We start from the raw sequence: 27747 nt of genomic DNA, 5'->3' as shown, positions 1-27747 counted from the left end.
CTCTTTCCATCTGAGATATGTCAGGGGTATTTTTGGTATTAATATGATCGGTGATCTTGGATTTCCATAGCATACCAAATAAGTTACTTGTATATACCCGGGGATCTTTAATCACCGCACTATGGCCAACCGATCATAGATCATTAGGGATCAGATCACCTTAAGATTTGGATCATCAATGATCTTAGATTGTTGTGGTGATCTCAATTGGGTCACCAAACGCCTCCTAAAACTAAATACTTGAGCTGGAAAGTTGGGAACTGATTTCAACCAAAGTTTTGATATTGTGGCCAGGTAGTTAGACAAAGTATTTTGATGTTCAGAACAAGCCATGATGAGATTGGGAAAAGATGTTTTTTGATTAAAAATTATATCGATTTGAGGACTTCCATTATTTTGGAGAGTTATGTCACAATAGATTTAGTCACATTCAGAAAATCAGTTCTTCAATCCTTAGATACATCACCACATGCTCTCTCTTTCTCTCTCACTTTTTGCTTAGGTAATGTAATAGAATTTGGAATTGAGGTGTGAGAATAGGAGTAGAAGTGGGAGCACTGGTGAATGTGCAATCAAAATTAATATTAAGAATAATATTGACAATGTGAGTAGCAGGAGATGCTGATGGAGTTCAGTATCAAAATTTAAAGGTCATGTTTATTCCCTTTCACTCTACAGAATCATTAGAAGTGCCCACTTCTTCCACTCATCTATCCAATCTGAACAATGTTTTTGACTTGTATAAAAATGATTTTATAAATTCTCTTATTACAGATATGGTTTTCAAACTTAACTGACATGATCTCTGTAACCACTAACTGCTATATGGTTGTTCTAGAATTTTCTTTTGCACTATATCTAGCAAATATTCCTGGTAACCAAAACCTTAGATCCTTTACCTTCAATATGTTATACTAGAATGTTGTCGGCACTAAGGACATCTTATGACTTTGCAGATCAACACAGCAGAATTTTCCTGCCCACCTTGGTTCTCTTCAGGAGCTAAATTGTTGATACATAAAATACTTGATCCAAGTCCAAAATCTGTGAGTATAGTAATGCCAGTCCTGCTAAAAATTATCTCATGGTTTGTCATTATTTAAAATTCTAAATGAATGAGGATGGAGATTTTATTCTTGGGTGCTCTGGAATCCTTTATCATCATGCTTGCATTAAGATTGTTGGCTTACGAAGAGAATTTTTGGATACAGGGGTACCCAAGATATTGGCAGCATAATTTTGTCTCGACATTGTTTGACCTTGAATTGTAATGTGATCATTTTGATTTTCTCCAGCACAGTGATATCTATATGCTAAACTAAAAATCTTGATGGTGAACAAAACTTGACCTCCATGCCTATTTGAACACCTGCCAGCTGATATTCATTGTTGATCGGATGAAGTTATATGAGTTTATCTCTATCTTCTCTGTCATATTGACAGTATCATTTTCTATTTAACACTGATAATATGGATGGTCTCTGCTCTATGGTTGATTCATGACATGAATAAAATCTAAAACCATATGTGGAATGATATCTCTTGGAACTTGTAGCTAAAGAGCTGCATGACAGGATATCCAGACATTTCTAAATTAGAGCTGATCATGAGCTTGATGGCCTGCCTGGCCCGTCCAGCCCATCCTGAAATTTGGTGGGCTTGGACACCAAAAATAGGCCCGTGGAACTGGCCTTGGCAAAAAAAAAAGGTCAGATCTGAAAATCAGGCTGTGCTTGGAAAATTTACAAATTGGCTCAGTCCAAGATATTTATGTATATGTAATATATATTTTATATATTAATTATAATAAGTATTTATATATTATAATAATAAAATATGATACTATATGTTAATTAATATATCAATATTGGGCCAGTATTGACCTTTCAGAATTGGGCAGGGCCTGGGCATAACCATCAGGCCTAATGTCTACTGTAGAGCCAGCTTTATTCTAAATGATGCAGTGCAAGAAGCAGTAAAGACCACTAATGCAGATCTAGGTGAATGTAATTGTGTTTTTCACTGTGGATCCAGTGGGATCGGATTTGATGCTATAAGGATCTAGAGGACATCATTTGGCGGACCTGCATAATGTGACGGGAAGTGTGTGGAGGGCATATATTTTTCACCCCAGAACATATTTTGGTAGCCTTATTCATATTCAAATGATATTATCAATATCTATGAGTTTCACATCGGGGGCCTTGGTCAAATTTGATGGTTTTGGTCAGAAAAAAGTGGCGAGAAGTTACAGGTATATTCACAGCCCTCAGTCACATGTATGGTATGGATTAACCTCAAAGCAGCATATGACTTTTATATTATCGAGACAACAGAAAACAACAACATAAGTGTCTCACCATTTATAGGATATAATGAAAAATGTAAGCCAGCTATTGCAGTTTCACGGGTGAATAATCTTTATTCTTTTCTTAGGAGTTAGGTCAAAATTGATAAAAGGGGCTCAAGGGTCTGTCAGATTGACAAATCTGAAGAGGTGTGCTGACAAGCTGATGGACAGCATATTGACAACCCCAATCAGATGCATGAATATCGGAGCATATCGTTCATAGTATTGTTCATGCTTCCACTAACTGTGAACAATAACTGTGCCATTTTGGGGGGTTGGGGGTGTTGTGCTGACATTTCAAAATAAAATTGACTTAGGGCTTTGGTTAGGGACAGGATTTTTTAAGCCTTGCGTTTGGATGGGGACAATTAGTGATGAAAGATCAAAATTTTTGGAGCCTCCACATTATCTCTTGATCAATTTTCTCCTTTGCTCTCTTGGTTTTATATTTCTGTTTCTGACATTCTCTCTCTCTCTCTCTCTCTCTCTATTGTCAAATTACGGCTACAAAGAAATGTTCCTCTTCAATTAGCTTATATTTTTTTCCTGTTTCCTGGGATGACCTATTTTCTATTAATGCAGCGCATTCACATTGAAGGAATAAAAAATGATCCATGGTTCCGGAGAAATTATGTTCCTGTTAGACATGGTGAGGAGGAAAAAGTTAATTTGGAAGACGTTCAGGCTGTTTTCAATGATATTGAGGTTGGTAAGCATTTCAGAAGTGCTTATTTTAGCTTTAGAGTGAAATTTCAATGATGCTTTCTGTTTACTTAATAGCTTCATTATGTAGTACCAAATGACATTGCCTCATGTTTTTGCTTTCACATTTAGCATATTCTTATAATGCCGATAAGCCTTGGTGTTCGCACCTCGATATCTGTTATTTTTCTTTTTTTTGCCAGGATCATTATGTAACTGAGCAGGTAGAAACTAAAGATGGAGGCCCTCTTATAATGAATGCCTTTGAGATGATTACTCTGTCTCAGGGCCTGGATCTTTCCGCATTATTTGACAGAAGGCAGGTACTTTCTAAATGTGTCAACGTGTTGGTTGAGGGTTAACCTCCCCTGTAAATTTAGTATGTGCTTATTCGATTTATCAAATGTGCATTCTTATCTGCAAACAAATAAGTTTTAGAGCTTTTTTTTTTGTGTTGCTGAAGAGAAGTTACTCTGTCTTTTTTTGCTTTTATATTCTATTTAGCTTCATTAGTAGGTTGCTACCAGATCTGTCATGTCTGTTGAATTTATTTCCCTTAGATATTGTCTTTTTGCTATGTTTTATTATTCTTTTCATTTGATCAATTCATCGTACATATATTAGATAATTTGAGCTTGTTCATCATTGTTGAAATTTACAAAATAAATTTCTTTGATTCCTCAATCTCCAAACAGGCCAGCTCATGTAAATCTTGTGAGATCTATTGAAAATATGCTTGAAGTGATTTAAAATATAAGTGAGGAAGAAGTACAGAAACATGGAAAAATCCCTTCAATTAAGATTGGGTAATTACATGACTTATATTGTTTCTAGTTTTCTTCATTTGACTGGATTAGAAAAGTCAATTTAAAGCGAAGCTTGACCTATCTATTGAAACACAATGTACTGTTGACCTGAGTTTGTGCTGCCTCTGTGAATGCTTGTTCAACTGGTGTTCACTGCCATGAAATATGAATTATTTCAAATGAGTACGGTCCCGTGTAATAACAACCAATTGGAAGAAGAAAAAGGCTTTAATCTTGGGAAATGATTGGAAGTAGAAAAGGCTTTAACCTTGGAAATACTTGGAGCAGTTTTCTGGTTATTATTTATCAAAAATAGCAAGGAGATGGAAATTGAGCATGTGCAATTCCACTTTGCACTAAAATGGTCTTTCATATATGGATATATTTTGGTTGAGTTCACTCATTATTTTACTCTTATTATTGTGACAGAAGTCTCCAACCTCTCCAAGACCTGTAGCCATGCTATAGAACTAAAGTTCTGAAGCACATTTAAGACAAGCCTTGGGTTGAAACGTTTCACTGTGTCCATTTTTTTGTCAACAGCATAAAATGGTGGATTAGAATATATGAGAAATTCAAAAAAAAAAAAGAGGAATTTTTTAAGGCATATCCTAATGCACTTTGTATTTGTCATGCATGTTATTTATTATCTAACCTAATATGCTTAAATTAGTGATTTGTGTTTTCATAATGTAAAAAAAAATGTTGACATGCTATGCTTAATTATTGACATAGAAGATACTGTTGTTACAACCCATTTCTTCTCCATTGACCAAAGATGTCTTACTTGAAACTAAGCAAAACAGGTACATACCTGTTTTATTGTTTTGTTTTTGTTTTTCACGCATAAAAAGTTAAATACGTTTTAATCTCATTTAGAATGCATGAAATAAATACATCCTTATCAAAACCTAAACTATATTGGCTTTGTGAATCCTTATTCATTTACAAGTCCTACTACTAGGGGTACTCTAGTGACAACTTCTTCCAAATACAAGCATTTAATAAATAAGTTATTATTAAATTATGGTTGCACCCGCTCATGTTTGTAAATTTTCAAGTTTTACAAGCTTGACCAAATCCTTCCCAACAGAATACATTCAGTAGTGCATGACTAAGTTATGACCACTCAATCAACTTTGCACACTGGTTTATGGAGCCAAATCTGCTAATTTATTCAACATCTATCACCCACCTTATGCTCCCTGTTAATGGTAAATTGATTCTTGTGCACATTAATTTGAACATGGGCTGTGTAAATTTATTGGCTATTTTGGCTGCCGATGATGGTTTCTGCTTTGTGTAGCATTATGCTGTGGTTTCATCAGTAAGTTGTTTTTTGATCGAAGAACTTTTGCCTTAAATGATTTAGGACATCAGTTTTACAATACTAAGATGCAGGAGGGACACCACAAATTGATAATGGTTATTGGGCCAGGGGTGATCCACATATGGCTTTTGATCATGTCCCACCAGAACATGAGTCTACCATGGGACTCCCAGTGCTATGTTCCATGCATCACAAATTTGACACATGTTCCACTTGCACACACCCTTCTATGTTAGTAGGATGAAGCATCATGCACTTCTTCATGAGTATATGTAGATTGGGATTTTGCATGCATAAATGGTCACATAATATTCCTAATTTTTAGCCAATGCAATCTAGACTTGACACTTGCCGCTTGAGACTATGTAGGGATCTTTACATTTTTGTTATGGAACAGACCAAAAATAAGGTGCAAGTATCTGGAAAGGGGCTTGTTCGCTGGTCTTGTAGATAAACATGGGAAATTTGTTCATTCTTTCTATTGCTTTGAATGCTCTGCGATTGCTTTATTTCTTTTTTCACTTACCCTTGTTTTGGCTTGTTCAATGGAATTTGGAACCATCCAGTTGTTTTATCATTTCTCAGGAAATTTCATTTCAAGCAGCTCAACACGTTCATGAATTTTGCCATAAATTATGTTGATATGATAGGCTACCGCAATTTTTTTGACTTTATCAGAAATCTGTTTGTGGCTGTTCATTACCTTGTAATAAAAGCACCTATTGCCTTAGAATTCAAAGTCTGTATACAGCATACTGGAGCGGTTCAACGAGCTTGTGGACATTGATATAGTTGCCAGGTCAAAATAATTTCTTCTTTGACTTAATCAGAATCTGTCTGTTAGTTGCCACTTACCTTTTAGTTGGTTAATCTCCTATCATCTTGATAATCATGGATTTGGGCCTCAACTTAATTATATAATATTTGAATGGGATGGCTATTGCTTTCACAATTACTAGATGCTTTCCAAAAATGAAGTGAATTATAACTTGTTAGACCTCTTCATGTATAACATGTTTTCTGATATTCTATAAGTATATGATAACTAAGGATTTGGCCAACATTATCTTCATAGATCTATCTACAATTGGTAGTTAATGGATCTTGATTTCACTTATTATTAATTTAATATAAGTTGTCCGTTATTAGCCTTTCATGAATGCAAATACTGCAACATAATATTGACTTTGTTTTGCCTGGCAGGATTGTGTGAAACGTCAGACTCGTTTTGTGTCACGCCACCCAGCAAGGACCATCATAGCAACCATTGAAGCTGTTGCTCAGTCAATGGGTCTCAAGGTTCATTCCCAAAACTACAAGGTAAAATTCTGAATGGCATTTTTTTGATTCATCTAGCAACTTCGCGCTCATGCCTTACTCTAGAATTTACATACATGATTTTTCTTTCAAGATATGTTTTTGATTAATAATAAGTTACCAAAGAACAAGGATAGGATAAAAGGAGAAATTCCAATATGCACATAAGGAGAACTACACCAGCCCATCCTTAGCTGGTTCTGCTACATCATGAGCACTTAATCATGCATGACTGGGTTATATACAGTCAGCTTGAGTGGAGGATATTACTAAGCATAGCACATATGATAATTCTAGTGGTACATTCATCTTTGAACATCTTTTATCTTTAATGCTTTTGAAGAACCATGCTTCATTGGCGAGAGGTATGACCAAATTAAGTCCTAATTTCAATACACAATCCTCTGATTTATTCAATGTGCTGCTACTGATAGGGTAAAACCAAAGGCAATTCTCTTTACTGCATCTTTAAATTAATGAAATGTGAAGGAACCATCACAAGTAGACTTAACCTTAGGATATTCTCTCTTGGGGGGTTGTGGGGATAACATCAGGGGATAGAGCACAAGTACAAACATGGAAAATAGTTCTTCTGGCATCAGCATTAACAAGATAAACCAGGCCAAGGGAAGTCATTATTTCTTTGAGTAACTTTAAGAAGCTTGACCTTAGAAGAAGTTAAATGGCTAAAATCTAAAATATGATGTTACTATAGACCTACATGATTATCTGATTGCATGGAAAAATGGATCCTAGTTGTTCAACATTTTTAAGATATTACTGTAAACCTCTCCCTTTCAGCATAATGACCAACGACAATGCCATCCTCTTTCTCTTCTGTCTGATCTTTCTAGTCGTTCTCTTACCCGCACCCATATTAACCACCAAGGCCCACGGTCGGGTCATGGTAGCATGCCTCCTTCCCCCCTTCTCGTTCTTAGTCTCTCTAGATTTAGTGGGCTGGTACTCTAGATCAACACTACACTACGTATCATTTGTAGGTACGGTACCATATTTTACTTACCTAGTTCTTGACTGGTATGGTACCCGATACTGATTTTGTGCAGACTTTGCATTTTAAGCCTAGTCCTTTTTATTTGGAGTTGACTTTTTGGGTTACATATTTGCCAATTATTCATATCGAGGATCAGAGTATGCTGAATCGTGCCGAACTGGCTGGTTTGAGGCATATCGTGTTGGACTGGTTGGAATTGGCATGATTCTAGCTTTTCAAATGATTTGGCTACCGAATTGGCTATTAAACCTCCGCTGCTCCTTGGCTATTCAAATGGCTTGGAACTTGCTTGTGATGCCCCGCTCCTCCCCCATCGTGACGAATTCCGCATCTCCCCCTCCTTGTGACTCAATCCCCCCCATGCTTGCGAACACCACCCTGCCTCCTTGGCCGCGGTTTGGTTCCCGTAGGCTCGTCCCTTCCACCCTCTCCCTCTCCCTCCTCTCTTTCTCACTCTCTCTCAGGTTGGTTTAGGGTTTCCCTCGCCCTCCCCGTTTCCTCTCTCTCACCCTCTCCGTCTCCCTCTCCATGTCCCTCCATCTCTTCCTCCTCCCTCTTCATTGTGCAGTCTCCTTGACGTCGCCACCTTTATTCTGAATCAGTCCCCCCTCCTCTCTCTCTCTCTCTTTTTGAATTTTGAATTGAAGTCGGCAAACCATATGCCAACTTCAGCTCAAAATTTGAAAATAGAAAAGGGCCCAAAATGGAGTGGAATGGCATGGTACTGATACTGTACTCTACCATATCACCAAGCAACCAATACTGGTTCCTGTATCGGTACGACCGAATCTTGTCGGGTATAGCTTTCTTACTTTATCGATACTTATGCACAAACTACTGGGATGAAGCTGTTAATTTGGATTTACTACTTTGATATTGATTTCGAGGCAAAGTCCTCCAACATGGAAAGTGCTTTCAAATTCCTAATTAGTTTCGTCTAAATTTTCTTTTGTCTACCACTCTTTTCTTGCAGGGCAAAGTGGTAGAAATTTTTTTTGTGAGCATATTTAAAACAATATTATGCCTAGATGTTAAAGGACGAATCATTTGTCTTGTCTGATTAGTGTCTGTTCAGCATTGGTGATAGAAAATTGGAGAAGACTGTATAGTACAACCATGTCATTGCTAAATAAGTGTTTTGTTGAATCAGAAGTTATAAACTTTTCTATTTGTTAAATTAGGCATCAGTTTGGAAAGCATACATAATTACTTGGTTCCATGTTTGACCATGCTTTCAACATTTAGAGTGCACATTGGCTCATGTATGGATTTTTCTTTTTTGAACTTTTGTCATGTGATACACTTGTAGGGTTCACTATTATTATTACTAAGACTCATGTGAATTATGAAATTTACATCTCAATGTGTAAGTTGATCAACTACTTCTAAATTTATTTCAGCTAGTTACTGATGCAGGAGACTTCCAATTTAAAAGATTGAAGCAGTCCATGTTTTATCAAATAGTTTTGTTAATGTTTAGAAAGTCTTAAATGTCAAGTTGTTGTTGCACTACTGTAGCGGGTTCTGTTCATGGGTGCTATTCACGATGCTGTTGCAGCTGTGTCTTTTCTTCTTTCCTTAGGTTTTGATTGATGGCTAGGATCTGTTTTGAGTTCAAGGGTCAAGATTTAATGTTGTTGGACTTTGAGTCCATATGAAGATTGTAATCCACTTTTTGAGATGATTTAATTGAAAGAGAGAAAAGAAGCCAAAATTCGGCTGCTTGCCCTCCCCTCCTCTTGTTCCCTCTTTTATTTTATCATCTTCTTTCCTCCGATTCTATCTTTCCTCTAGTGCTCTTTTTTTTGGCTATTATTCCATAGTCTTGCTTTTTATTTTATGCAGTTGATAATTGATCTTAGATCTGATTATGCTTAGATCTATATTGGATCTATAATCAGTGTATTTTGCTCTATTTTGATCCTATAAGAGCACTAGAATTCTGCTGTTTCTTATTAACACTTGAAAAATATTAAAATGCTTCAAAATTCTTATCCCTATTCATAAAATCCTAAATCCTTTTGCCATGCTAATTTCTAGGTCCTTCAACACACATGAACACCCTAGCCTCTATTGTCCTATGTCAAATTTGGTATCAGAGATAAAGGATCCTATCTTGTTCTTTCTTCCTTCTTATCGATCTTTTTTCTCAATGCTTATTCGTTTCCTCTCATTGTCATGTTTTCAAACGAGAAGCTAGGTTTCAAGATTGATGCCTTCCATGAACATCTCAAATTTGAGAAGGCTTTTGGCCAGATATATGATGATATGACATCTATCAAGAACGACCTAGCATCAACCGAAGTTTTGTTGCAAAATATATGCTAAATTCAAGGTGTTCAACGAACAATGGTTGTAGGTAAAGACCCACCTGATAGGATCTTGTGGTTGAAGATTTGTACCATGGAATCTTGGAAGCATAGTCATTAGACTAGGGTTGGACCGGGTAGTTGGATTGGTGGACTGGCCCCTTGTCTGATCCGACTTGCGAATTGGGTTGGAGTTGCATCTAGGCTGGTGAAACCTGGATTAAACGTGACAGTTCGAGAAAAGCTGTGACTTGGATAATTTAAAATCGGGTAAATTAGGTTTTTCTTGTTTATGGAAAAAATTATAGAAATAATGGTCAAGTGGAGATTCGAACTTCTGACCACCTATTTGATATAGAATCTCAACCACTAATTTTAATGTGATGGTAATTTAATTAGTTTTTTTTAAAAAAAGAAAATTGTCAATTCCTTTCCTTTTGGGAGAAAATGAAAGAAAAACAAATACACTTCATTTTGTTCATTTGGATATTTCGAAATGCCATTAGTAGAAAATGAAAGAAAAATAGATATACTTCATTTTATTCATTTGGATATTTCAAAATTTATTACTTAAAAAAATTAAAAAAATCAATAATTTATATATTTTTTAATCGTATATAACTTTTATTACTTATTTTATCCATGTGATGAAAGAGTAGTATGTAAAATAAAAAAAATTATTTGTCAATAGTTATACACTTTCTCATATTTTTTTATTTTATTTATTAAATTACAAAAATATATTTTCATTATTTTAGATTAAGTGTGAATTACACATACCCAATAATTTGAAAAAACTATGCTTACCTTGTTGAGGTTTATTTTTATCTAACATTGTAACTCATGACATTACAGAATGTTAGTCAAACCATTAGCGTTACATAAGGCCTAAATACCACGTCAGAAAAATCAAAAATGACCAAATAACCTTAAGTGCTATAATAGCAATCCAAGAGCATAAGAAAATATTTGCATTCTCCCCATCCAAGGGCAGTATTGCTTTTCACATGAGGAAAACGTCTTCATTAATACCATTAATTTAACAGGGTGTAAGTGTAGGTTTTACAAACTATTAGGTGTAGGTATAATGAATGGAAACCTCAAGTGGCATTTTGTAATTTATTCTTTTAAATCGAAACCTGGTTCGACTGATTGACCTGATGGTTGGACTTGGGACCTGGCCCCTTGGCTGGGTCGGTCTCTAGTCTAGGTTTAATAACTGTGCTTAATTTTCTATCTTTATTAAGAACTTGTAATTGATGATTTATTGATGAGAATCCTGCAGTTAATGATTTGTTTAATGTCTTGTTAATAGAAAACCAAAATACAAAGAACTTGTGGCAAGATCATGTCATCACTTAAGGGTCTATGACCAAGCTCAAGCAATATGAAAATCCATTCCTTGATGATTTGCTGTATATGTGAAACATCACAAACGAATGCATGATTTATAGCTTGTTGGTTGCCAATTGATGAGCATTAGAACAACCAATTGGCTATGTGGTTGTGAGAAAATTTAATATGGGTTTGCATAATCAAATTTTGGTGATTGGTGGATCAATCTTTGCAAAGACATCTGTACCATCTTGAGGACGAGACACATGCGGCGGAAGTGAATGATTCGGTAGTGGTTTAAAAGATCCAACCAGTCATTATTTTGTAAAATGTCTAAAAAGTCTTAATGCCAAGTTGTTGCAGCATTACAGTTCCATGTACTGTTCATGGTACTGTAGCAGGAACAACTATTCATGGTATTGTAGAAGGAACTTATTAGGGGCTTTTGTTTCTTTTAGATTTTTTACTCCTTATATTTTAATTGATGCATAGATTTTATTTTGAGTTCAAGGGTCAAGATTTAATGTTGTTAGACTCAGTCTGTATAAAGGTTGTAATCCTGTCTTATGAGAGGTGGATTTTCTTGGATTATTTGATTGAAAGAAAGAAAAGCAACCAAGATTAGGCTATCATCCCTCCCCTTCTTTTATGCTCACTTTGTTTCATCATTTTCATCTTTCTTTTGGTTCTTCTTTATTCTATTGCTCTTCTATTTTCCCTATTATTCCATATTCTAATGACTTATTTTATACAGTTGATAACTGATCTTTGATCTGATTATACTTGGATCTATAATCAGTTTATTTTGCTCTTATTTGTTCCCTTAAGACTACTGGAATGCTTGCCACGAGGGATGTCACACATCCGGGAATATGCATGCAGAAATCAGAACATGCAGCGAAAATTTTTTTTGATCTAGATTAAACACTTTAATCTATCTAATATGCATTAAATAGATCTAATCTACGGGCAAACAGGATTGATCACATGCATTTTAAGATGCTGAAAAATCAGATTTAAATAAAAATTAAAAATCCGGAGATCCAATCTTCATATCTTTGTGCGGGTAGTTTTTCACAGCAATCTGATGATTGTGGTAATTCAATGAGGTTCCTGTAGAGCCGCACATACATCCGGCCTCTACGGATATCCACATGAAGCCTTCGATCCGATCAGAGGCTTGTGACTTCATCGGGGTGCTAGCTCCCTTGTAGAAGTCGTTTCCTGATGATTGATGCTGATTTTCTCTGTCGTTTTCTCTCAGACCTTCTCAGAGATGAATGGTGAACCAGAGGAGGAAGAGGAAGAAGGAAAATAGAAAAGCCCTTTCTCTCTATTTTTTCTTCTTAAAAACCCCACACACAAGAGAAAGAAGATGCCCAAAGGATATGCGCCTCTTGTTTTTCACGCAAAAGAACCCATGGCTAAAAGCTTTCTCATGCCCAATCTCTTTCGATTTTCACGTTGAAGAGCCCCCTTAATCTCATGCCAAAACCATATTTTAAAGGCGGCATCCAAAGAATTTAAGATAAGGTGGAAAACTTATCTTGATTAGGCTTGTGAGGGGGCGTCCAACTCTTGGATGCCTCCTTTCTTGTGCATGAGATAGCTCACGCAAAGGGGTATTGGGGCGTGGGTTTCACGGAAAAACAAAGGGGCGCTTGCGTGAGAAGGGGCAGCATGGGGCTTGGACGCCTCCTTTTTTATGCGTGAGATAACTCACGCAAAGGGGTATTGGGTCATGGGTTTCACAAAAAAACAAAGAGGCACATGCGTGAGAAGGGGTAGCGTGGCGCATTTGATGGCGCAAAGAAGAGAGAGAGTCCCAATCAATTTGGGCTCTCTTGTTGCTTTAATCAAACCCTAATTAATTTAGGAATTGGTTACACCCAAAGGGGAATCCTAGTCTAAATAGGAATCCAATTAAATTCCAATCTAATTAGGATCTAGATGCAATCAAGTCCTAATCAAATAAGGAATTGGTCTCTCTTGCAATTGGGTTATCTCATAATCCAATTAGGCTTGATCAAATTAAATTCAAATCAAACCAAATTGAATCCAATTCAGTTAGACTTGATTTCAGTCCAATTGCTTAATCAAATTAAGCGAATTAGCAATTCAATTGCTAATTAATTCTCCAACTCACTAACTCTTAGCAAATTGTTTTATTACAACTCTTGCACTGAATTAATCATCAGTCATATTGATGATTAAATCCAATAGCGATTCATAATCGCTAATCAACCATCTGATTGGATAAAGATCTTTTTTGTATGATCCGATAGGTTCTATTCTGTCTGGTAGTGAGATATACTGTGATCTTCATTACAATATCATCGAAACTCCTTTCGATGGATTGGAATGATTCCAATTCTGCCCATCAAGGGTCATCGATCATCAAGACGGCATTCGACGAGTCTCACGATCCACCAATGACACCTAGCAGTATATAGTGGCAATCCAGAATAATGAAATATTGAACCTCTAGGTGCAGCTGTCGTATAGTTCGATTCTTCTGTCGTGCGTCCCAACAAGACGTAAATCAAGAATAACTCATCAAATCCGTTCGTTTGTCATATGTCAGATTCAATCGACTCGAGTCCATGTGAAATCTTATGAAAACTCTTTTCCATTATTTACTGACCATAGCCATGGATTTTAAAACTGTCTCACGAACTACATAGGATCTCTGTCTGTCTGTCAGGATCGACATATCTCATCTTGATGCACATCCTATTCCTATAATGGACTTACCACAGCCAACATACGCCGTAAGGTTCCGAATGGCTAAATAATCAAGTGATTGTGCAGTCAAACTACAGCAACCCCACTGTGAATAGCCGAGGCACCGTAGGTCAAAAAACTATCTACACAACTGCAACATCGAGTAAGTCACTGATGAGTGGGCAGTCATCCAAGTGATTTCTCGTATTGCTCATTTTCAGTATCCTTGATCTCTATCAAGCATCTGCACTCTCGCTCCAGTATCTCTATATTGTTGACTCGAGACTCGTCTATCCACGAAGGAAAGCGATCCATGCACTGATCTATCCGGATTATTCACCATCCCCGTGATGATCCATCGATCGAGAGCATTCAGGAATTAACCACTAATGACACGTGTCTCAAATTTTTAACTCTTGAGAATATGTGTCATCATCCGTTAATTTGTCGCACGATTCATGGACACAATTTAAACACAATATGAATGAAAAATAATGCAAATTTATTAATTTCAAAATTTCAATTATAAAATTATATCTCTAGAATGTGTACATGTGTCAGCCAATGTGGCTTTTAAGGCATACATCTAACATGCCATCCATTATTGGCCCTTGAAAAGGAAAATAAAGACACTTCAAATAAAACCCTAATCCTTTTGTCAAAACCCTAATCCTTCTAGGTCGACTGTCGCACATAAACAACCCTAGCTGCTATTGTCCTACATCAGTTCCTCAGATTGTTTGGTCTAGAGATTCGTTTTATTGTCCTAAAATGCGTAAGAATCCTGCCCATGCCAAATTCCCAAAAGTTTTATAAGTTTAATGAAATGCCTTTTCACTACTTTCGTGCAAAGCTTCCTTGTCTCTTTTCTCCTTTTTGACCCCGCAAGGCTACAACTTGAATCCGGGACATGCTCCTTAATGGGGTCATCATAAACCAATAATTTTGCATGCTGTCAAAAGGTCCCATATATTGATCTGTGAACTTTGCCTTTGTGCAAGACACAAGCATTAGTATTTATGATGATTCTTGAACTAAGGATTCTACTTTCTTTCTGCAATATCTGAAGTCAAAGGTGTATATGGCATAGAAACACATTATATTATGTTAGTCTTTCAAGATCTAAGAATGATGCATTATGTCTGCTGAGATATTGCAAAGACCATTTGTGTCTGTATCTTGGAAAAACCTTTAGAATCTTGATCAACCAATAAACCATCCTTGTACCATAAGAAGCACTATATTAGCAAATCAACCATATTCTTCAACAAAAACTGAAATTGTTTTTTAAATTTATAATCAAGTTTAATCAACTTGTATATATATCATCTAGCTTTGGTGTTAGGTGAGTATTTCAAGTAATATGATATTTTGTTTAACCATGTGGTAGCTAGATTCTCTGTTGCTCATCGATGTCCTTTTTTTTTTTTGGGTGGTTGCAGATGAGGCTTGAAGGAGTGTCCTCAAATAAGATGGGCCAATTTACTGTTGTACTGGAGGTAATTTTGTCTTTCTATTCTTCAACTTGTCCAGCCATGTGAAACAACTTTGATCCTGCAAACATTTTCCTTTGCTCAAAATTGATTATTGCCAGGTTTTTGAAGTTGCCCCTTCCCTTTTCATGGTTGATGTTCGGAAGGTTGCTGGTGATACACTCGAATATCACAAGGTTTGTATATGCTTCTTGGGCTTCTGAATGCTGTTTCTTTTTGGAGCCCTGTTGCAGTACCAATTTGCTGGTCTTATCTCATCTATGTTAATGATCTTCTAAAAGACTGGTGAAGATACCAAAACTAAGAAGAATTGTCAAAATATTACAAAACTTTCAAGAACTGAAGTCTTTAGGCAATGCATACAATAATTCTACCTTAAGTAGCAACTATTTATTTTCCAGTTAAGAAAAACTTAACGCAGGGGGCTATTGGGGAATGGTTGATTGTTATTTGTATTGGGTGCAAATATGATAAAGTGGAGATGTTGTATGCAATAAAAGAAAAAGGAGGGTACTGCATGCAGAAAAGCCCTTTAATATATTTGGTTTTTGGTGTACCTACAAACTATCTTAAGCTATGAATATTGTACCTATTTGTGGGTGGTGACTAGACAATTAGAATTTAAACTGGTTGTTAACTTGTTTTCCCCAGTTGTCACAGATACTGTTCCACCTAACAAGCCAAGGTTCCCGGTTTGAATGTGGGTAACTTAAAATAATGGGTGGGTCTCCCTCCCTTGAAGAAAAAAGGGTTAGTAACTGTTAGCAAGACCCTGCTATATCCTTTTACGGAACTTTTTGACCGAGTTGTGCTCCATATCTAACTGCATCTTGATTGGTTAACTTCTAATTACTAACAGCAGCTTGCTAAATAGAAGATAATGTAAGCATCACATGCTAACAAGGTTATTGCTTATTTAGTTCTACAAGATCTTATGTGGTAAGCTGGAGCATATCATCTGGAGACCGGCAGAAGCAGCTGCTAAATCTTTCACTTCCTAGGACAAACAAATTGCTGATTTATTTTTGAGAGAGACAACATGCCGATCAACTCTGAGATTTGTTGCAAATGTAATTATTGTTTGTAGAGCTCAGCGCATAAGCATTTGAGGATTAACATGACAGGGGCCAGCTATTGTTGCCACTGCCAACCATATATCAAACCAGTTTGAGGTATTTCAGTGTATTTGTGTAAAGCATCACTCAAAAGGCTTCCTTGAAATGCCGTGTTAGTGTTGTTGGCCATTATTATGTGCAAACAATGGATTCTGTATGGAGTTGCAATATGTAGATACATGATAATCCATGAGATCACTAGTAGTGAAGTTTGTTGAAGATCTTTTCTGTTCTCTTTTGACAAACATGATTAGATTCTCTCTTTTGACAAACATGATTAGATTTTGTTCTGACAAACAATAGCCATTTTACAATGTTTGATGCTTGCCGTGGATATATGAGATTGATGTGTGCATTATCAGTACGGCTGTTGCAATTGAATTGAGGGTGCATTATCAATCACTATGATTTTCAAGACATTCCTGGCCTGAAGGGTAGCAGTGTTGCCGAACCTCATTGGATGTTGAGGTGGCTGAGCTCTGATAGTCTGCTCAAAAGGAAGTCGATCTACTATCAATATAGAGAAGATCTTTATTAAAGAGCTTCTTCTTCATAAGAATTTATAAAAAAGTTCATTTATTAGAGATTTTTCAATGAGATCCTTCGATGTTTAAATTAATTGAAGTTTTAGTAAATAATTGGATGGGAGATAGTGATAGAGTTTTGGCTCTCTTTTTAGGATAGAATTATTTTACGTAAGGATCTCCTTTCCTCTCCTTACCAAAAAGGATCTCCTTTGACTTTATATGGAGGTAGAGTAGCTGCCTGTTTTGACTGAGCTTTGCAATGGTTTCGGAACTTCTGCACCTATTAGAGATAATCAAGCATCACTTACGTGCATATGATGGGGATGAGAATTACGCATATTTTCTGTAAAGACTACATATGGCGGTTGAGTCCATGTGCGTGTAATTGGAAGAAATGGATTGTTGGATACATATGTTTCATCTTATTTATTTATTAAACAGATCAATTATCATCATTTATTGAGGTCAGCCAGTTGTATGTTATTGATCGAGTCAGCTCTTCAATTCAGTATTGTACTCATAGATCAGTCACCGTTGTTTATCAAGGCTAGCTAGTTGTATACTGTTGGTTGAGTCAGCTCTTCAAAGCGGTATTGTATTTTTTCAGAAGAAGATTTAGATCTCTATGTTGAGGTTCGTCGGTGATTTGGTCGGTTAATGTTTGAGCTTGAGGTCGTTCGCCATCCAAGGACTTGATTCAACTCTCTCCTCAGGCTACTCCGGGTCTTCTGCCCTCCATGCTCTTCTTTCACTAGAGGGGTTGTTAATACATGTTGAAGCGGCAAGTCATCTCCTCATCCGAGGATCAATTTATTCTGATTAGAAAAATGACTCACTCCTCAATAGAGAGAATTATCCAAAAAAAAAACGACGAGAACGACCCCCACGATCATATGGGTGGGCAAGCTTTGGAGGAAGCCTCTATGCCCTCTGGGTGGGCAATCTTTGGAGGAAGCTGCTATGCCCTCTGGGTCTGTCTGGGCCTCTTTTTGAGGCGCGTAGCAGAAAGGAGGGACTAAAAGGGGCAATATCAACAAAAGAAGCTAATTCCCTACTTGGCATAACCCCCATGAAAAGTGGTTAAAAAGCCTAACAAGTTGGGTTCTAGCACGTTCCAATCAAGACATAAAAGAATCCTTACTGTCACTGAGACTTCAAAAACACAAGATAGCCTGCACGTCACAACATACCGTAGCACGAGATCGCCTGCACGTCACAACATACCGTAGCACCAAGGTCCAAGACCAGCCCTCTCGAGGTTGGAAAGAAGAGAACGCATCATCATCCCAACTTATCATATAAGACTACAACGTAAGTTGCTTGAGTTCATGAGTTCATGAAATGAACAAAACTTTTCCTTATGTCCCATGAAAGAACCAGAATTTTACCAAACTTTCATGCCACTATTAGCAGCGACCAACATTACAATCATTCTTTCAAAGTCTCCCAATGTAAACCAGAATAACACAGTGCAGTGCTAAAGGCCCCAGCCGTCCTGAAAGTTATTCCAAACCGGATGCAAGAGCAGAAGACTTCACATTCATAAAAGCTGGAACAGAAAACATAAACTTCCAAACCAGTCTCTGAAAGCATTAAACACTGGACATTTAACATAAGAATTACTCATTATAAGAAAGGTTGCAAAGATTACAGTCCTCAGCCATCAGCCTGCAAAAGTAGGGCTTGGTGGAAAAAACAACCAAACAAGGCTGTCATGGCACGCTCCAAGTATGTGCTGCCATAACCAAAGCCCCATAAATCTCAGGCAACCAAACAGAACTGTGCAAAAGCAACCAGACGAGACCAACACTAATAGAACCAAACAGATCCGACTCAGAGGACACGAGTCCAAACTGGAACAACACCTACAAGACCTGATTGAAACTTCAGACACGAGCTTCAACTACCAATGAGGCTTGGCTAAAACACGAGCAGCGACAGATGCAGCTGCCTCAGCGATACATAACCAGGACCCGCTTAAAAAAAGACACCTAGAAATGACATAAACAAGCACTGATTCAAAAAGACCACTATGAACCAGGACTAGGCATAAGTTGTGATCTCAAGAACCAAGACCAGGATAGAGGAAAGCTAGCCAATCAGCGGCAGCCAAACACTCTGAAACAGGCTTCCCCTCTAAAAGAGGAGAATCTGCAAAAAAGTAAGACTGGCCAAAGGTCCCTGAAAAACAACCAAGTCCTGCGACAAAGAAGAAAGCCCACTGCCTATGACACGAGCCAAAAACCAACTGGAAATTTAAAACTGCTGATGCTACTGCTGTTTTTATCTGTCATCTGGTGCTGGAGACTCCCATCAATGGACCGACCAAAGAATCTCCTGCACCCCTCTCTCCGATCTTCTAGTAAAAGATATCACACCACCACAGCTTCTCCTCGAGTGCTCCAATCTCTTGAGTACTGATCAGCTTACAGTTTTGGAGGTTCAGCCCCACCAAGGATCTGCCCATGTTGCCCAAGAACGGCACAATCTTTTGGGTCAGATTAGAGCAGCCAGCGAGAGAGAGGACTCGCATCTTAAGCTGACTTGCAGACGCCAGGACTGCAATACCATAATCACCAATCATGCACCTCGACATGTCAAGATCATCAAGAAAAGAGCAACTGTCTGCAATCAATAAGAGGCTCTTATCAGTAACCTTCTTACAGCCTTCAAGATTAAGCATCTGGAGAGTACTTCCATGTGCCTTCACCAGTGCAGTGACAACAGCATCTGTCAGATCAACACAGCCACTCAAATTGACTGTAACTAGTCCCACCTCTGAACTTTCAATCAGAGGCAGAAGGCCTGCATCAGTCGCACCAACTAGGCCGCTCAAATCTACATGCTGCAATTGTGGGCAGATCTTCCCAACCACTGCTAAGCTAGCACCAGTGAAACCAGGGCAGTCACGGATGGTCAAGGATCGAAGAGACAAGCATGAGGGGAGTGGGGCTGTGCAGAAACTTATATCCTTGATCCCCAAGCATTTCACCAAGGATAGTGCCCTGAATTTTTCATTGCAGTTCAGAAGACAGCCAAGAACACCAATTAGACTGATCCGGTTACACTCCTCCAGATGCAGATTCTCCAGTGCCCTAGCTGTTACGGCAAAAGCTTTCAGGCCAGCATCTGACAGATAGCAACACCTGCGGAGGCACAGCTGCTTTAGATTTGGGCAACCCTTTGCAATGGCCTCAAGGCCCAGATCAGTAACCCCACGGCAAGAGTTGATCATGATAGACTTCAAGTTCTGCAGGCCAAAAGCATTGCCCATGACCCAGAAACCCCTCTCACTTACTGACTGGAGGCCAGTAAGTGCTAGATCAGCAACAGCCTTCCCATAGTGCCCAATGACAGCAAGAGACACATCACTGATATTCACATTCTCAAGCCTAATCCTGGCTAGAAAAGATGAAGCTGCAGAGACCAGGCTTGCAACTCCTTGGTCACCAATACGTGGGCAGTCCTTAATAACAATAGACTTCAACTTTGGGCAGCAGCGACCAATAGCCTGCAGGCCTTCATTGCCTATGCTCAAGCAAGATTCTACCATCAGAGATGTCAAGTTGGGACACTTCTGAGCAACAGCTATCAAACCCTTATCTGAGATTAAAGGACACTGGCAGAGGTCAAGCTTTTCCAGCGTAGGGCACCCACTTGCAATCTCGGATAGGCCGATGTCACTGATGAAGGGAACATTCCACATTGACAGAACCCGTAGGGAAGGGCAACCACGGGCCACAGCAGACAGTCCAATATCAGTGAGCGGACGCGTTGCATTGCTTCCTTCAATGTAAAGCTTACCCAGCCCACCATGGCCACCAGTACCAACAGCTATAGCAGCAAGTCTAACATCTGTGGCATCCTTTGCTTTTAACTTCCGAGTAAGATAGCCAGTGCTCTCGAATTCCTCTTCCTCGTCCGTACTCATAGCACTGTTCAGATCTGGCAAAGGTTTCTTCAAGGTCTCACAGCCGCTGGTGCAATTATTCTTGTGAGCAGCCATCTCAGAAGCCCGGATGGTGCTCAAGAGCATAAGCCAACGCTTGGATACACAAGCAGAGTTGCTCCTCTCCTTATTTCCTGGCAACCGCCGGAGGATCTCAAAGAGGCACTCGTCAGGAAGAACATCGATGGAGCAGGACTGCTGCTTTTGCTTCTCAGCGCCCTGCTTCTCTCCTCCTTTAAAGATGAAAGGAGCAGTGACCCGTGACCTCTTGCGAGGCGGGCAGAAGACATCAACGTTAGGAGTGAGAGACAAGAGGCGGCTCGAATCCATGAGGTTCGAAATGAGAGGTCCCACAGAGCAGAGATCATCAGTTCCTGAGAATCAGAAAAAGGAGAAAAAAAAGGTGAGTTTCATGAATATCCGTGTACCTCTAACGTTTGCAACCGGGCTTTAAATAACAGAACAGCTGGAAGGAGGAAGATGATGATGAAAACCCTAAATTCATTGGCATAGATCACCCCCCCACCCCACAAAAAAAAAAAAAAGCCCAAAAAAAAGAAAGAAAAAGATCAAAGAAGAAGAAGAAGAAGAAGAAAAAAAATTATAGATCCATCACAGAGGAAGAAAGACCTAAACCTACAATTTTATGTGATTCTCTACTTGAAAAATACAGCTCCTGAAGAAGAACGGAGTGGCACGTTTGAAAGTTAATAATCAAAGCCACGAACACTAGATCTATAAATTGCAGATCTACAAAACCGCATAAGGAAAACAATAATCGATCTACGTCCAGAATCGTCAAAGAATCTCGAAAAGCCCCACCCGATCTGCACCAAAGGCAAGAAAACAACTAAATCATCACAAGAACAATCTTAAATCAAAAACAGAATCTCGAAAATCCCATGCCGATCTCCACCAAAGACGCAAGAAAACCATTATAGAAAAATCTTAAATCAAAACCCTAAAATCGATCCAGAGGAATACCGCAAGCACCGCCTAAACCAAGTGCAAAGAGAAAAACAACGAAGTCGCAGAGCAGAAACAGATCGACCCATCGATCTTGAAACCCAAAAAAGACAAAGAACAAAAAAAAAAAAAAAAAACAGAGAAAGGGAAAGAAAAAGAGGGGTTGATTGTCAAATACAAAACTCTTTTGAAGGCCTCAGATCAAGCAGAGAAACAGATCTAGTTCCGGATCCAAGGCCCCATCAAGAAAGAGAGAGAAGGAAGGGAAGATCCCAGGAATACCTCCATAGTTGACGAGCGCCGGCATCGCTGTACCCCCGGGGAGGAGCCGGAACCAACCACCGACGAAAACAAGAAAAGATCAACAAGAAAAAGGAAGATCAGGAGGAAGGACACCGCTACAACAGGATCGGCCAATCCTTCGGCCGCTGAATGCATCCCACGGCAATAATTCCCGCTCTCATCCAAGAAACCCTACTCCGATGGGATAAGTAGGGCAAAAACCAAAAGAGAAAAACACGAGCGAGGAGGAGGAGGAAAAGGTTTGATGGTCTACTGGCTCTCCCCCTTCAGCTTTCTTTTTTTTTTTTTATCAAAAGCGGGAGGGGGGGTGGATCGATGGGATGACGTGAGCTCGAGATGGCGACAGGTTGGGAGGAGGGGATGGACGGATTGGATCTCTGGGGCGGAGAAGAAGAGAGAGAGAATGATGTTGTGTATGTAAATAGCGGTACCGACCAGAGGGAGAGAGAGAGAGTGCGAAGAACGGCCCGAACGGTGTGGGATGAGTATAAATAATCGTCACCACGTAATCGCCAGGTGCATTGCATCTGTCCCGAAACGACCGATTCCTCCCCTTGCACTCTCGCGCACCACCTAACCCGCGTTCTTTTCCTATCCCCCATCATCCATCCGGCTGGTTCGTCCCCCCGTTGCGAAGCCACTAGATATTCTGTTTTACACCACCCCACCCCCACCCCAGTCAGTTACTTTCTGGCCCCGTTTCTCTCATTATTTTTTTAAAAAATTAATATAAATTTTAATTTAATTTAATTTATATTTTTATATTTAAAAAATATCAAATTATTTTTTTAATTACCAATATATTTTGATTTAATTATTTATTTTATCAATAAATAATATTAATTTTTTAATAAACTAAAATATTTTTTACTCATAAATGAATTTGAGATGGGAAGAAAATGAAAAAAAGAAATAGATGAAGAAAGTGGGAGGAGGTCCCTGATGAGAAATGAGTTAGAGGAAAAAAAGAACAAGAAAAAAAAAAAAATGGAGAGGAAGAAAAGGGAGAAGAATGAGTTATCAACGAGAAAGATAGAAGTGGAAAGGGCCATCGTGAAGGCAATGGTTTATTAACGATTTGGAGGAGGAGAAAAATGAGAAGGCAAAATAGATAAGAAAGAAGGAAAAGAGATAGAGGAAGCCACCATAAAAAAAGGAGAAATGAGTAAGAAGAAAGAAGAGAGGAAAAGATATTTTACTGATGAGAAGAGGTGGATGTAGAGAGGGGCTATATAAAAGGATGGGACCGTGAGTTAGCTTAGAAAAAAATGAGGATAAGGAGAAGAAAGAAGATGAGGAGGAAGGAAAAGAAGGAAGAAGGGCTACTGGCAAGAAATGAGATGGAGGAGGAGGACAAGGAGGAGAAGAAAATGGAAGAAAGAAGATGGAGAAGGCAAGAAGAGACGAAGGTGGAGAGGAATGATCTACGAGTGGTTTGGAGGAGGAGGATGAGAATGAGAAGTGGATGGGGATGAAGGGGAGGAGATGGAGAAAGGAAAGGAGAAAGAAGGGAGAAAAAGGAAAAAGAGAGGAGGAGAGAGGAGAAATGGATAAGAAGGAAGGAGAGAAGGAGAAAGGAGAGGAGAAGGGAGAAGGGAGAAGGGAGAAAGAGGAATACTGGTGATGATGGAGGAGATCAATCGGAGAGGAAAAAGGAAAAAGGAGGAAGAGAAAGAAGATTAAGGTAAGGATATTTTTGATATTTTATAAATTTTTGTTAATAGAGATAGATCGTTGGATTATATTAAAATATATCGATAATTAGAAGGATTAGTTTGATATTTTTAAAATATAAAAAATATAAATAAATTGAATTAAAGTTGAAGGATATTTTTATAATTTTTTTTATTTTTTTATTTACCGGATCAGATCCCACTCAGCTGTTTCGGAATCCGGTTTTGCTATTGGCGTCCCCTAATGAGTAACGTGGCCTCTTTCATCTGGGGGAGCAGGTGGATCTCAAGAGTCCTACTGGCGGTTGCAGGACTCACGGTTCTCATCTCGTCCTGCTTCATCAAGTAGAAGTGAAAGTCTCTTCAGAGTCATCCGATAAGTAAGGGTAAAAGAAACAATTTTATTTTTCTATGGCCAGGGCCCAGAGGGGATGAACCTGGGCTCCCGACTTGACTTCCAGGTTCAAAGAATTCAAAGTTGGCGAGGGAGATGGTAGGTCACCATTTCGTTTGTTATAATAAGACTGCGCTAGACGACCAGTCCGTCCGCATGGTGGAAAACTGGAGCAATTGGAGAGCGAGAGCGGGTCTACCTTTACACGCGGTTCATTGCGCAACAGGGACTGCCTTGCGTTGCGTTGCTGGCGATGTTGTTTAATGTACAGTATTTGAATGGCGATGTTGTTTACCAAACAATTTTTTTTAAAAAATGTCGATGTACGTCTCCCTCGTGTTTTTTTTATTATTATTATCGTTTTATGACGCACATGCATGTATGTACATCAGCAAAGATGACCTTTTGATATGTACAGCCCACTGGCAACGATAGCATGGTCTTTGCACCTCATAATGAAACACTGTGATACCAGCAATTGTTTGGTAGCTTTGTTTAGTGGTCTTGATTGGATGAAGGATGAGTTTGTTCAGTCAAATAGGATTAGTCTCTCACCGGCTCCATCCGTTTTTGGTGTCCACGAGTAGTCTACAAAACATTGCATATACAAATATCGTTTTAACATGCAAGTCTCTCCTTTGTCCCCCTAAATCTATATGCAAGAAATAAGGTAAAAAAAAAAAATGGTGCATTTGGTACATGATCAGAATAGCCCAGAGTCGGTATCATAATAGATTGTAATAAGAATCGAAATAGCCATACCCTTCGATGCGATAGGTTCACGATCAAAATTAGAATTGGGATGGAATTTGGATATTAAAGGAAAGTACAGATTGTATTTTGAGGGATTAGGGTAATTCTCATTTTTTCTAGGATTGGAATGAATATAGGACTCTTCTTCAACCAAACTGTTGGAACGTGAGTCACTCGTTCACGTTACTAATCCAAAATCCAACTTTACCCACTTTGTCTTGGATTAACAAGCCCTCCTTATGTGCACATGGATGAACAACCCATTACTGCAGGATGTTCTTGCATGGAAGCAAACGATCTTGACACATATAGCAGCTCATATTCCTCGCAGAAGGAATCAACCCAGAGAATGGCTTGCAGGCAATACAATTCATGTTGACTTGCTGCTCAAACAAAGCAGTTGTCTGTAGCCATCTCTAGCCTAAATCCTCAGTATAAAGAAATGCCCAAGAGATGAAGGAATGAGTGGAGAAAGGAGAAACGCAAGTGAAAAACATTTCTTTACTATATTTTACTGTGATACGTACATCCATATATAGAGGTGAAGAAGAGAAAATCAGACAAAAAATTGAGAGATTATGATATCAGTCACGTGATCCTCTCAATCTCAAAAAATCATGCCATGGTAATGTATATTCCTAATACCATGATTCTCCTAATCCCAAAAAAATCATGGCAATGTACATTCCTAATATCGTGATCCTCCCAATCCCAAAGAATCATGCCATAGCAATTATAAAATAAAAAAATTATACGGACACCCTTCAAATTTATTTCAATTTTACTTGTAACTCCTTAAGTTTAAAACGTCTCAATTAAGCTCTCCAAATTATCGAAGTGTATCAATATAGCACTTCTGTCTATCTTCGTTAACGGAATGCTATCATACGACGCTCATATGATATTTTATTTTTTTAAAATAATAAAATTATCCTTGATTTCAATTTGGCTATCAAATTGGCTGAATTGTCCAGCACAGAGAGCTCGGCGTCGATTCCTCTCTCGTGCTCTCTAAGTATACACTCTCCCACTCTCTCACTGATCTCTTCTTCCCCTTCTTTTCATTCTCAAGATCTGATTTTTAGTTCATTTATCGTCTTGATTCAATCCAAGAAGTTTTTCTTTTTTCTTTTTTTTGGTTTTCTGGTCGATTTCTTCCTTCGAATTCTGCTATTTTTGATGTCTCTAGGCTTCCACCGTTGCAGTTAGGATTAAGTTCTTTCTATGGTAGCTGTGATTTGAGGACTTGTTCAGGTTTTACGGGGGTATCTCATGATTTTACAGCTGTTTACTCATTTTAGGGTAGCAAAGTAGGATATGGGCTCTGTTGTTATGTTGCCCAGTTTTCGGATGCTGAATGATGATTTAGGGATTTGGTTGATGCTATTTTTGGAGTGATTCATCGTGTCTTTATTTTGAACACCGGATTACGATTTGGGCTCTATATATTGATACAAGAGATGCTCTTGTCTTCTCCTTAGCTGTAATGGATTCCCAAAATTTATGATTTTAGTTGAGATTGATGGTTAGAGTTAATGGATTTGGGCTTCTCTTCTTACCGGCTGCCAAAAACATGTTTATGCTGGTCGTGGAGTCACGCCCATGGAATGCAAATGATTTTGGGATATCATATCCTACTTATTTCCACCCGACGAAGGATGCTGATGCTTTCGTTTGGCAGGATCGAATGAGAAAGTTGGAGCGAAAGTTTCTTTTCTCCTTTGCAGGGGCACCACATCCTGATAACCCAAAATCTATTAGAGGACATATTATCAACCAGTGCAAAAAGTCTAAGGTTTGTAAATTGTTGGAATGTGATTTTGGGGAGAGCAAGTGCCACCCTCCTAGCAGCATAATGCAGATGTTCCAGAGCTCTTTGTTCTGCTTGCAGCCTCAAGGGGATTCATATACAAGGAGATCAGCTTTTGACTCAATGCTAGCTGGTTGTATTCCTGTTTCTTCCATCCGGGGTCAGCTTATACCCAATACACTTGGCATCTTCCAAGAAATTATTCGAAGTATTTAGTCTTCATCCCAGAAGATGATATTCGTAAGAGGAACATTAGCATTGAAGAAAGATTGAAGCAAATTCCTTCAGATGTTGCGAAGGATATGAGAGAGGAGGTCATAAATCTCATTCCAAGTCTGATATATGCAGATCCTAGGTCAAAATTGGAGATACCAAGGCTGATATATGCTTTAAGTACCAGTACTAATTCCATGGGTGCATAATAGTATAATTGATAATTTTTTGTAAGTGTGCCTTCACTGTAGGACTTTTTTTCCTTCTAATGGAAAACAATCGGAGACACAGGAGATATTGTATTATCTTTGTTTATATGTGAATTATTTGATTCTTGTCACCCCTCATCTAGTGACCTCCATCTGCTTTGGTACCGTGTTACATCATTCAGCCATTTGTGTCCAAGGTAACACAGATGACCTAGGCTTATCTGAGAGATCTGAATTCATGTTGATGGACATATTGCTTTGGTTCTTTTGACAAGGATGAAGTACTAATTTATGTGAAATATATGTAGATAAGGCTGCTTCGTAGGTAAACAGAAGGTATTTGGAAACAAACATCTTCCAATCCCTTGCATCTAGAAGGAAAAGGCTGGTACCCCATTTTTTCTCTTTTCTGGATGGCTCACTCTTAATTTCATGGCTCACATAAGGATGAAAA

At 38.5% G+C, this 27747-nt stretch overlaps 2 protein-coding genes, 1 long non-coding RNA gene and 1 pseudogene across 43 annotated transcripts in view; 3 read left to right on the top strand and 1 right to left on the bottom strand.

Moving 5' to 3' along the window:
- The window catches only part of LOC105033980 (CBL-interacting protein kinase 24), a 160102-nt gene extending 143387 nt beyond the window's left edge, over positions 1–16715 (top strand). For 39 of the 41 annotated variants that reach the window (XM_073255032.1, XM_073255024.1, XM_073255031.1 and 36 more), the window contains 7 exons: positions 957–1046; positions 2933–3055; positions 3256–3375; positions 6392–6508; positions 15331–15387; positions 15483–15557; positions 16302–16715. In XM_073255032.1, coding sequence (XP_073111133.1) covers positions 957–1046; positions 2933–3055; positions 3256–3375; positions 6392–6508; positions 15331–15387; positions 15483–15557; positions 16302–16382 — 663 coding nt within the window. In that variant the 3' untranslated portion in view covers positions 16383–16715. Of the gene's footprint in view, positions 1–956; positions 1047–2932; positions 3056–3255; positions 3376–6391; positions 6509–15330; positions 15388–15482; positions 15558–16301 lie in introns of those variants that run through there. The other 2 variants (XM_010908981.4, XR_012140337.1) reach the window with 2 other exon arrangements.
- Positions 16716–18629: 1914 nt separating this feature from the next.
- Positions 18630–22700, bottom strand: LOC105033979 (EIN3-binding F-box protein 1). Its single transcript, XM_010908978.4, has 2 exons — positions 22221–22700; positions 18630–21346 (listed from the first exon to the last, which is right to left on the bottom strand). Exons 1-2 carry the CDS (start codon positions 22243–22245, stop codon positions 19383–19385), a joined length of 1989 nt encoding a protein of 662 aa, XP_010907280.1. The 5' UTR covers positions 22246–22700; the 3' UTR covers positions 18630–19382.
- A 3-nt stretch (positions 22701–22703) lies between these two features.
- On the top strand, positions 22704–24796 carry LOC105033978 (uncharacterized). Its single transcript, XR_830072.4, has 2 exons — positions 22704–23925; positions 24111–24796. It is a non-coding gene; the product is annotated as an uncharacterized lncRNA (long non-coding RNA).
- A 1241-nt stretch (positions 24797–26037) lies between these two features.
- Positions 26038–27451, top strand: LOC105033986 (xyloglucan galactosyltransferase MUR3-like; annotated as a pseudogene).
- The last annotated feature ends 296 nt before the right edge of the window (positions 27452–27747 follow it).

This window comes from Elaeis guineensis, chromosome 3 (genome assembly GCF_000442705.2).
Source record: "Elaeis guineensis isolate ETL-2024a chromosome 3, EG11, whole genome shotgun sequence".
NCBI lineage: Eukaryota > Viridiplantae > Streptophyta > Magnoliopsida > Arecales > Arecaceae > Elaeis > Elaeis guineensis.
This window is presented reverse-complemented; position numbering and strand designations above follow the sequence as displayed.